The following is an 11,713-nucleotide window of genomic DNA, read 5'->3' on the forward strand; positions in this document are numbered from 1 at the left end:
TATATTTTATATTTTCAATATAATTATATATATATATAATTATGTACTAAACACACTTATATTATATTTTATTTTTCTATTTTTTCATAATAATTTAGTATAAATATATTAAATAACTTTATAATTCTTAATTATAAAGATATATGTCTACTTAATTTATAATTGTATATATATCTTATAATTAAATATTATATAATTAGTAATATATTTTAAATTTTAAATATTAATTAAAATATAATTTTTTATTAAAATAATTATATAAAATTATTTTAAAAATTAAATTAAAATTAAAATTAAAAATTATATTAAATTAAAATAATAAAAATTAAATTAAAATTATACTAAAATTTTAATTTAATTCCGATTCCGGATCAATTTCCAATCCAAACCAAAACAAGAATTACACACTCCGGTTGCTTGGTGCCATCTTCCTTAAGCAGCCGAGTCCTCGGAAAAATTGCAGAGGGAGGGAGTATAAGGTGGACTGGCAGCATCAAGTACAGTGAACAATTCCCGAGGTAGCCAACTCAATTGATGTTGGGATAATAATAATTATAAGAGTGGTGATGTAGTACGGCTACCTCCCGATGTATCTCCATGTACATATGGCCAACCTGCAGCCATATTCCAATCCACCATTTTAATTTAAAATTTAAAAATATTAAATTAAATTAGAATATCAAATTAGTTAAATTTAACAGTTTATTTTATTTTTTTATTTTTCTCAAAACTAAATTTTATGGTTAATTTAATTTTAATACTTTTTAATTAACATATTTAATTTTTTTTCGACAACATTAAACTCTATAATTATTTTCTTGCCCTTTCCTGGCCCTAGGTGCACCCGTCTGCGTTCCGGCTTCCGGGTCTACCCATGCATTTTGCAGATGTACTCCGATCAAGCTCAAATTCATATGTTCAAGTTTGAATCGCAGATGTTGCTTCGGTGCATGGTGGCTGGTGAATCCTTGGAAACTGAACGTGCAATAATTACAAAACAGATGGGGTGCATGCACTGCACTCCAACTTTTAACGAGAAATTCTTAAAACTATGATTGGGAAGAGAGAAAATGAAGCAAATGAAAGAATATTTGACTTCTTTCATTAAGAAATAAGAATGCGTTTACAGAAAATTAGAAGAGAAATAGAGACCTATTGATTATGAACTAAATATTATATAACAATTTAATGAAAGGGAAATGCAATATACACATTCACTTAATAATTTCTGCAGCTAAGAAAACGCTGGCCGCCATTACCGAAGTTGTGCAATTCAGCCTGGAAGTTAGAAAAGGCATCATTGCCACCCATCTCTTCAATGCTTTGTGACATTGTCTCCTCACCCTGTCAAAATTCTAGGGTTTCTACTTTAACTTGAACAGAGCACGATTTTGAAATTTTGGGAATTGAAGCTCTTTGTGCATGTGATCTTCCATTCTTTAAATGGCCATGACAAGTGAAGAGAGATAAAAGAAAATTAATTCAAGAATAAGAGATTAGGAGGAGAAAGGCTTCATTTGTCATAAATTATTTATAAAAAAAATTTAATTAAATTTTTAAAAATTATACTTTTTTTATTAATTTAATATATTTAATATAAATTTGATTTTATATGAAATAAAATTTAATAATTATTAAATTAAATATTTATATAAAAAATGTTATAAAATTAACTAAATTGTATATTAAATTATATATAATAAATATATATAAATATTTAATCTAATACTCGAATTTTTTTACAATCGCACCTATTCTTATTTCTTTTAAATAAAAATTTTCCCAAATTAAAAAGAATTACTCATTATGTTACATTTCAAATATTTTTTCTTTTTTTACAAAGATAAAAAAATAATTAAATAACTTATTTTCATAAAAATACTAATGATTGATTTAATTTTTTTATATTTAATTAAGATAAAAAAATGATAAATATATTAAAAATTATAATAGGTAAATGTAAAATTGAAAAAATAATTAATAATTTTTTAATTTCTTAAAAAATAATAAAATGAGATATATATTTTTTTTTAAAGCACCACATAAAATGAAAGGAGAAATGATTTTAAAAAAAAATAGAAATAGTGGAATGAACAAATTTATGCGACGTGCAAGAGGAAGTTTTGTTACATGTCTGAGTGGACGTATTGGATCAGTGTTTGACCGAGTCCCCATCTTGAAAATACCTTCTATAAATTGAACAGTGATCGATGGATTTTCCTTGCTAGATCAGATAATAAAATTTTTATCCAATAAAGAGAACCAAAAAAAATGCTGCTAGGACACGTACCTACACCTACACTGAGCTTCAACCTGCAGGTAAAGAGTCTTCAATCCAAACTTTCTTTCTTTCTTTCTTTCGATTCAAGGATCCATGAAGTGTAAATATAAAAGCTCTAGTTCTGTTTGTGAATCTGCTAAATATGTGGTTTTAGTTTAAATTGTTAGTTTTTTTTTTTTGGGTTAATGCAGAGTTGGCGTTTTGTTGGCTAATTTGAGTTTCGTGATGATTTTGTATTGATCTGATAAAAATTTTCTGATCAGTGGTGTTCTTTAGTCTGAGTGAAATGAAGTACACGCGCTGTGTCGGTGGGACAAATATCTTAATTTTTGAGGATCGTAGATTTTTGTGATTGTTTATTCTTGTGGTTGAATGAAACTTGAAAATGGTACTAGGTGGGTGGGTATTTGTTTCAGTGCCTGTTTTTCTATAATATATATACCATGAGTTCATTTTCCTCATTTGATACGTTTACTTTAGATGCAGCAACTTGGGGCAGCTATTCTGTTGGGAAATTTTCCTGGTTAGTGTTATCTAGAGGAGAATATCACATCATTTTATGTCTTGCAGGAATGAAAATGGTAATAGTGAGATTTCTGTATTAGTTGTCTAGCTGTAAATCCCTTGAATTTTGACTGATTGAATTTTACATGGAATCATTGTTGTCTTGAAGATGAAGAAGGCACAAGGAGTGGACATTTTGTCTATTCTTTGGCTTTAAGATTCAATAACAGCGTGGGAACAATCTGAACAAAATATCAGGTGAGCATTTTAATCTGGTTGTGATTAGAGTCACTGATTGTTATCACTGTTGTAGTTTTTTAATGTTCATATGTTTTACCAGCATCATGGATCACATGTTTATATTTTATAATTTCTAAAAGGACAATAAAACACTTGTCTCACCATCTAAAAATTATTTAGTGCAACCATTATACGGCCAATGGTTTTATTCTGACCATGGTTCCCACCATGATCAATAGTCAGAATGCATTCATTGTCTCACTAGTTATTTTCTTTTCTGGTCCATAAATCTATGACCTGCCAATATCTGGGTCAGATTCCTTCTGCTATGCTTGTGGGTTCTTCACTCATTATTTGCATGATATAGATCCATATAATAGGCCTCAATAAATTTTTGAGATAAAAATTTAGTTGAGTTGAGTTATATACATGATTTATGGAGCCATGTTACTTTATTAGGTGCTTAAGATTTGTTTGTCATTTTTAGTGCTCTTAGGAAGGAATTTGATATGGTTGGAGCTTTAAATGCTGTTGGGTTTTCAACATTTTGAAAAGGTAAATGAAAAAGGAACCTATTGAGCTTCTTGTTCGAGTTGGCACTTCTTAAACTCTGATCCTTGACGATTATTTTCATAGATTTAGGACCTGAAAAATATATTGGTCAGATTTTCTTAGTTATTCACTTAAAACATTATTATAGTTAAGATGATTCTTAGACCCTTTATTCCAATGAGCTCTCCTTTTCTTATTGGTGGCCTCCGGCAATGTGGAGAACAATATTGTTGTGTGTTCATTTTCAATCCAGATTCCGCCTTGTAAAGGGAAGGAAATGAAAGAGGATTTTACCGATGGATTCAAAGCAGGCTGGTCGTTGAAACAGAGTTCAATTACAGTACTAGATGATCAGAAAGTTGCTGTTAGGCTACATGATAAATATCACATAACACAATTATTCTTGCTGTGCTTTATAGTAGTGAATGTTGGGCTGTGAAGAAGCACCTTGTCCCTAATCTGTAGATGGGTAAAGAAGGACGTGTGGAAGTTTAAGAAAGAATAAAAGGAAATACTGTGTAGTTTTAGGAAGGTGGAGATTTCACCCACTAAGGATAAAGTTAAGGGAATTTAAGATAATTTGATCATAATGTGTCCATGTGGAAAATTGAGGAGGTTTAAGTTACCCAAGTAAAAGAAAAAAGAGTAGTACTAATAATAATTATTTTAGCCTATAAAGAGAAGAAAAAGATTCATGTAGCTGCCTCAACTAGTTCTAGAACCAAGGTTTAGTTGGGACAAGTTAAATTGTATTTTATTGGTAAATGTATTTTGCACTGAACGGTTCTCATTTGCACGATGAATGTGGTGTGTGGAGCTATTAGTGCTTAGCTAGATCTGTTTGTTGCAGTTTAATCTGTTGGTGGGGTGATGGCTGGGTGGTACCGTGGCAATAGTGGGGAATTGATGTTGAAAGCTGAAAGCAGCCACTTTGTATTTATCATCTTCCAATTAATGAAACTTTTTCAACGGCTATAAGGATGTGGTTTCTGAGCAACTTTCAAGAAGTGACATTGATAGAGATGAATAAAAAGTGGGGTGGGGAAAAATATTGCTGATTCAGAAGATTTGAATTGGACATATAACTTCCATTAGCAGCTTCTTTTTTTCCCCTCAACTGTGAGTTATATGTTCTAAAGCATATTATTTAATATGTATTTTATATATTTTATTAATAAAAGATATTTTCACTTTTTTGTTTACATAATATATTTATGTGTAATAGAAAAGATCTATTGATATTTTGTTAGAAATTCTATTCTTAAGTTATTAAGAATATGAGTGACAGTATTTTTAGTACAAACTATTATAAATAGGTTCACAATTGAGGATACTTCATAATAAGGACATGCCTTATCCAGAAAGATTGTATTCATATTTATTCCCAAGTTATTTATATGAGATATAAATAAGATAGAACGGTGAGTCTCATACCATATAACAAACATGATAGGTACTTATACATGATAAGTAGGCTGAACCAGTGACACTTATGACAAGCACATAGAGTTTACTCTTGTCAATGTATTGTCACAAATCATGTTAATGCATATAATCTTTAAACTTGAGATAGCACAGTTATCTTGTATATAGGTGGTTTGAGTTTGATACTGCTTTCATTTACTATGTATGGGTATATAGGTATGTGTTGGCTCCTACTAGTTATATATGGAGGTAGGTGTTGATCAAGATGGAATCTGTTCCTCTTAGTAAATAGGGATAAAATCCTATATTCATTTAATTGTTCTTGATTTTTTAAGTTCCTGACCAGGACAGATAAATCTAATCAGAAAAGAGTTTTTGATGAGAAAATCTTTTAATCAAGAACTGGAATTAAAAGAGAACATAATATTCATAGCAAATAGGGTTTGACATAAACCATGACTTCAGCTTGAGTTGGGATTTTGTAACCGAGAGATTCTAGTGCATGGTAACGTATGATTATAGGTTCATTTAAGGTAAACCTTATTACTAATTGGGTGGCCATGGCATACTATGCTAGGTGTTAATCATGATCTATGAGGTGCATAAAATGATTTAGAAAAATCATAAAAAAGAGTTCTGATGATATTAAGAATTGATATCATATCTCATTGCCAATTAGTGATGAGCCTAATAAGTCACACACATACACAAGTAATCACCAAATTAAATATGATTTAATTAATTAATTAAAGAGTTTAATTGATTAATTAAATAGGTTTGGTTTGTAATTAGATTGCAAAGTCCCTAGCATGACTTGAAACCAAATCTAGGTTATTGAATATATAGTATAAGTTAAATTTATACTTAAAGTGTTTAAATATGAATTTAATTAATGAAAAATTAATTAATAGAGATTAATTAATTAATTTATATTTGATATAAATTGATTAGAAGAAGATAAATAATTATTTTGGGTTGAGAACTCAAAATTAAGACACAGGGTATTTTGATCATTTCACAGGGTGACACATGGCACTATGAGATAGTGACACATGGCACTACACATAAGCTTGCAAAATGTCTTTTAATCATTTAAGATGATCAAAGTCAAGATTAAATATAGGTTTGACACTTGGCACAATGTGATTGGGTCAATTAAATTTAAAGCCAATCAAAAGGTGACATGTGGTAAGGGTTTTAAGTGGTGACCTACCTATATAAGCTATGAAAAGAAAAAATACAACCAGCTGCTGTCTCCCTTATGCCGCCACCCTTAAGGCTCCCATTTTCTCTTCTTCATCTCTCATCAATTCCAAGAGATTAGCAAACAATCTCTTGAATTAAAAATACTAGAAATTGTTTCTAGTATATTTTTTACATCTTTAATCTCTTAAAAGGCAAAATTTGATTTTGTAATTAATAGAAAAAGCTTTAAAAGCTATTCAAGGGCTGCCATAAGCGATCTTGGTGTGGACAAGATAGAGGAACAACATCTGGTGTCCTAAAGACACATCCCAAAGGTACAAATATGTTGCAGTGCATCAAGAGGTTAGTGTATTTATTTTTGATTTAATCTAGGGTTCTAAAATTAATTTAATACTTCTAAAATCTTAAATGGCAAATACAGATCCAAAAACATATTAAAAGAGTTTTAATATGTTGTTTATCATTAAAATCAAATAGATAAAAATAAATCTTGCATGATGCATGTGATCCTAGGTGAAAATTTTTGAATTGAATGATATAAACTTATATTTTTCATGCTTCCGCTCCTTCATCAACTCCAGCTAGGTGACTGATTCTTTTGGTCATTAACATTGTTAGATGGCTGGGAAAATGGTCTATTAGGTGTATTCATGTTCTCTTCTAAGTCTTACGATGTGAGGGTCCAGTTCCAAACTAGAAGCCAGAAAGTGTACTAAACATTTGATTATTTAATTAAATCATAAAGGATGCTTTCGTGTTATGCTAATTATATCTTGATGATTCATCATATCATTTATTTGGCTATATCTTGTCCTTGCATGTTTGATTCTAATACAAATTCTGCTTGGAAAAATAGTATCTTTTTGTTGAAATAATACGTTGTTGAGGGCATTTGTAGGTAGGGGAAAGAGGGGGACTCGATTGAATAGGTCCACCTCTCCTATTGATGATTTGTGGTCCTTTGGGCAAATTAGATGATGCTTTGGTGTGGCGTTGAAAAAATCACCCGCAGAGCTAGTGTATCATTTTTCAATCTTTAATACAATTAAATTGTTGAGTAAATTCGAAGGTTTAGCTCAATTAATTAGTAGGTTTAACAATTTTTATAGTCCTCCTTTGAATTTTATCTATATTTCACATCTACCCTTTTAATTTTAATTTATTATTAAAAAAATTCTTAAATTTTAATTTTATTTCATAAAAAATTCTTAACCTACAATAATAATTTTTTAAATTAAAAAATTCTTATAAATTATTGTCTAATATTTATAAATATAGTTTTAACAATTTTTAATGAAGAGTAAACCGTTTTAGAAAGCATGATTAAAATAACAAGTGTTTTTTTTTTTTAAATGTGAGAGCCAAATAGGTAATAATTTAAGGCACCTTTATGGCTCCATTAAGGCACTAGTTATTTATGAAGTTAATTATTTTTATTTTTTTTTATAATTAAAAAATGCGTAATTAATAATTTTAAAATAATGTTTCTTATAATATTGGATCAGAAGCGGGCATATTGAAATGAGCCCTTTGAAGTTGCGTGGAATCAACTCATACGCCCACCAACAAATCTCATTTCATAAAATATACTCATCTTACAATAATTTAATAAGCAAAAAATTTGATGGCTTAACAGAAAATAAAATAAAACTATTCATTTTATTAAAAAAAAATTCATTTGGGGAAGGAAAATCATTTATTTTTCCCATTTCAATGATTAAACCAACATTAATTGAATTAAAAAAAAAAATCGGTGGTTGTCTCGTAAATGAAACAATTATATCCAAGTTAAAAATCTTAAGAAAAGGGTCGTTTTCAATTATCATTGGATTTTTCTGTTAGATTCAGGTAAACCGTCACTTTGAAAACTTCCATTGGCTACTCCCTTCCTCTCTTCCCCCCACCCTCTATCTCTCTCTACATAAAGCCGTGGGTTCCCGTCATTCATTTCTCATCAGTGGCACAATACACTCTCTTGGTTATAGCATCGGGATATAGGATCTGGGGATTTAGAAAACTATTTCTCAAGTGAAAAAAGCACACGTTTTTAATCAAAATCTGTTGAGAATCTGTTTCTTTTGTGGATTTTTTAGGTCAAGATCACTATTCACAATATATTTGGTCTGGGTTCTCGGTTCTCTGTTCTCGATCGATTGATTGGAAGATAGTTTATTTTCGGTATTCTCTGCTGAAAATTTTCGTTAAGAGAGGCTTCACAGAGAGGATTACTTGGATCTTTTCGAGAGTTTGGAGTTAGTATGAAAATTTGAGGTGGGGTTTTGGTAAATTCATTTATCAATGGCAAGAGAAGATTTTATTGAACTCAAATTCAGGCTGGCAGATGGTACTGATATTGGGCCAAGCAAATATAGTCCCGCGACAACAGTGGCAACTCTCAAAGAAAAGATAATTGCACAGTGGCCAAAAGGTTAAAAATCTTTTTATCTACTGTATTGACTTTTATGAACCTTGAATTACCATGTGTGTTGACTCTTTCAGGTTGCTGTTCAATATCTTTACTTCTTGGTTTTTGATTCATTGCTTCAAAATCTGGATATTTGCCTGAAGCTTTTGTTCTTGTTCTTTAATATTTGTTATTGCGTATTAGTTGTGGTGTCTGGTAGGAAGCTTTGGTTTTTTCTTATTCTGCCTTGCAGATATTGAAATTTATTTTATTTTTTTATTTTTATCTTCTTTGCAGTGTGCCTTTAAATATTCTTATTGTTTCCAAATTATTCCATATGTTTGTTGGTGGTGTTCTTATTAGACCTTTTCTGACCTTCAACCAATCCATTGTATCCGGTTCTGCAAGCTCTTTGTGATATGAAAATCCTGCAAGTAGATATAGATGAAATTACATGCTTAAATTCTTCCAAACAAAAAAATTGCATGCTTAAATTGATTAAACTTGGTGAAGAAGTGATTATTATTCATTATCTTTAAATAGTTCGCTTTGTTTGCTAAAATAAATGTTCATGTCTAGATGAACACTGTTGCTGTAATTGTCACTCTTTGTGCCTTGTCCAAGCTATTTTTTGCTGAAAAGATCCCCCACTCCACTGTTCCAGCGTACGTCAATTAAGAATGAGAATGCTGCAAGGCTGAGTTTTGAAATTTGTATTAGTAATTTGGCTTTATCCATCATTGATATATCAATGTTGCTTTTCTTTATTCTGATGTGCATCAGCTCTTATTCTGCATTTTGTACTTTTATGTCTGAACCTTCTTTTAGATGGTGAATTGGCAATAGCTTGCTTCAATGCCCACACAAACAACAAAAAGAAAAAGAACAGAAGGAAGCCCCAATTCCTGAAATTCTGTATAGTTTAGTGATTACAAAGCTCTCGTTTGGTATCTAACAATTTTACTTTTGCTAATGAGTCACCATTTTTAATTGGCAGATAAAGAAAATGGTCCAAATACTTTAAATGATGTGAAACTCATAAATGCTGGAAAGATACTGGAAAACAACAGGACACTTGCTGAATCCAGACTTCCAGTCAGTGAACTTCCAGGAGGTGTCATCACCATGCATGTTGTTCTGCGTCCTCCCATGCCAGACAAAAACAGTGGTAATGCACACATCATTTTGTAATTACTAAGATATATATATATGTATGTTTGTTTGTAACATTTAACATGCAGACGTTGTCAAAATATACTTCCTTTAAAATATCAAATAACAACATTTTAGTCATTTGAGTTTCAAATGGAACAACCCCATAAACTCAAACAAGTGAAAAGATGAGGGACTAAAATGTTACTTTTTTCTTTTTGGGTACATTCTTTAAGGAATGGTGATGGGGAAGCAAGGGTTCAAATTATAGTCTGCTAGTACCATGAAGCATGTATTTGAACACTGAACAATTAAACTAGATTTCATGGATATGCATTCTACATGTACCAAGAAACAAAATGAAACACATGAAAAGTGCATGTCGCAAAGAAAGAGTTAATTCTTTTTATTTTTTTTATTTTTTCAGACAAGCTGCAGAAAGATTCTACTAAAAAGACAGGGTGCTCATGCTCATTCTTGTAGTTGCAATTGACCAAAATTGCTGACGCTTCTTATTCTGGGGTTGTTTCCTTTTCAAGCATATCAGTAGATGATAGTTGATATGCAGTTTAGAAGCCAGTCATTTTTCCAGAACTCTGCATCATTTGGCTTCAGAAAGGCTTGGACTATATGTTTCAGGAACTTATAGTTTCAAGTGGCCTCAAAGCCTGAGGCATGAAAGACTGTGACCGAGACTCTTCTGTTGCTTTAGTCTTTGGTTTCCTTGGAAAATTACTCCTTAGCTCCTCTGTTAGTTGTGAATGCAAAAAAGGAATTAATATTAGTGAATTGGAAGTTGAGTTGATTGGGAGGGAAAAAAAAGAAAGACCCGATAGTTTTGATTTGATTTGTCTGTAATCTGACAGCTTATGAAAAGTTACAGAATAAATTTTCATCTGACAGATGAAGTTGATTTTAACTTCATATTTTCATTTGATCGCACAATTGCTGCTTCTGAAATACTGACGAACGTTATTGTTTTCTGGGAAAGTGTTTTTTCTCAAATTGGATTGATCAAGCGAGCTGAAGGTTGCGGGGAGGTCTTGATTTGGATGATGCTGTTTCAGCAACTGGAGAATCTCTGGTCAAAGAATACTATATGGCATATGATATTTTCGAACTTTACATAACCTGTCTGTTAACTGAATTGTCTTTTAGTGATCAAGATTCTCTGTACCACAATAAACCGTGAAGCCAGCTTTAATATGGATGATATGCTTAATTTTATCACTGTTTCTCAATTTTAAGAGTTGTAATTTCTATCACAGAGCTACACCAACATTAATAACAAGGTCACTATTATCAATATGTCACTTCTCCCTTGAAATTCAATGATTAAAAAATACTTTTTTCCCAATACTTCTTTTTCCATCCAAGTTGTCTCTTTTCTCTCTACATGTATTGCACTCTCTCTCTGTGGCCTTCGTATTTGTCTCTTCTTTATCTTCCCCTCATACTCTCTCTCTCTCTCTCTCTCTCTCTCTCTCTCCATCATAGCTCCTTCAAGGGTATAACCCATAAAGAATCCATATCGATATCATCCCGACATCTACCACATGTCCCCACTCAAACGCCACATATTGAAGGATTTTCTCCAGCTTTTCTGGGAAAATTACCTTTAACGAGTCCTTTTGTCTTTATTGCCATTTTTTATCAATGGAAAAAGATTGTACAGCAACCCAAAAACAAAAAGGCTCAAAATTTATGAGACAAACAATCTCCCAAGCAATTATATCAGTCCAAAAAAAACCCATGTCAAACAAGGCTTCAAGGAACATAAAATAGAAAAAAAATAAATATATATATAAATAAAGGCAAAAGATATACACTATGCATGGCAAAGGCAAAAATAGGGGGAGGAAGGAGACAACTTCAAAAAAAATTCTCCTCTCACCTTGTTTAGCATTTAAATTTTTAAAGAGTAGAGGAAAAGGGAGTATAGTCATTTT

At 31.0% G+C, this 11,713-nt stretch overlaps 1 protein-coding gene and 1 long non-coding RNA gene across 5 annotated transcripts; both read left to right on the top strand.

Annotated features, from left to right (window-relative positions):
* The first annotated feature begins 2,169 nt into the window (after nt 1-2,169).
* Nucleotides 2,170-4,680, top strand: LOC131171081 (uncharacterized). 3 transcript variants are annotated; one of them, XR_009141822.1, is made up of 4 exons: nt 2,170-2,319; nt 2,762-2,862; nt 2,955-3,043; nt 3,831-4,680. It is a non-coding gene; the product is annotated as an uncharacterized LOC131171081 (long non-coding RNA). The 3 variants fall into 3 exon arrangements; XR_009141821.1 differs by having other exon boundaries at nt 4,428-4,680; XR_009141820.1 differs by having other exon boundaries at nt 2,955-4,680.
* A 3,249-nt stretch (nt 4,681-7,929) lies between these two features.
* On the top strand, nt 7,930-11,005 carry LOC110647359 (membrane-anchored ubiquitin-fold protein 6). Of its 2 annotated transcripts, none has more exons than XM_021801157.2 (3): nt 7,930-8,636; nt 9,610-9,780; nt 10,756-11,005. In XM_021801157.2, exons 1-3 carry the CDS (start codon nt 8,507-8,509, stop codon nt 10,776-10,778), a joined length of 324 nt encoding a protein of 107 aa, XP_021656849.2. In that variant the 5' UTR covers nt 7,930-8,506; the 3' UTR covers nt 10,779-11,005. The 2 variants fall into 2 exon arrangements, with proteins under 2 accessions (XP_021656849.2, XP_021656841.1); XM_021801149.2 differs by having other exon boundaries at nt 7,945-8,636; nt 10,192-11,005.
* Nucleotides 11,006-11,713: the final 708 nt, after the last annotated feature.

This window comes from Hevea brasiliensis, chromosome 12, assembly GCF_030052815.1.
Source record: "Hevea brasiliensis isolate MT/VB/25A 57/8 chromosome 12, ASM3005281v1, whole genome shotgun sequence".
In the NCBI taxonomy this organism is placed as follows: Eukaryota; Viridiplantae; Streptophyta; class Magnoliopsida; order Malpighiales; family Euphorbiaceae; genus Hevea; species Hevea brasiliensis.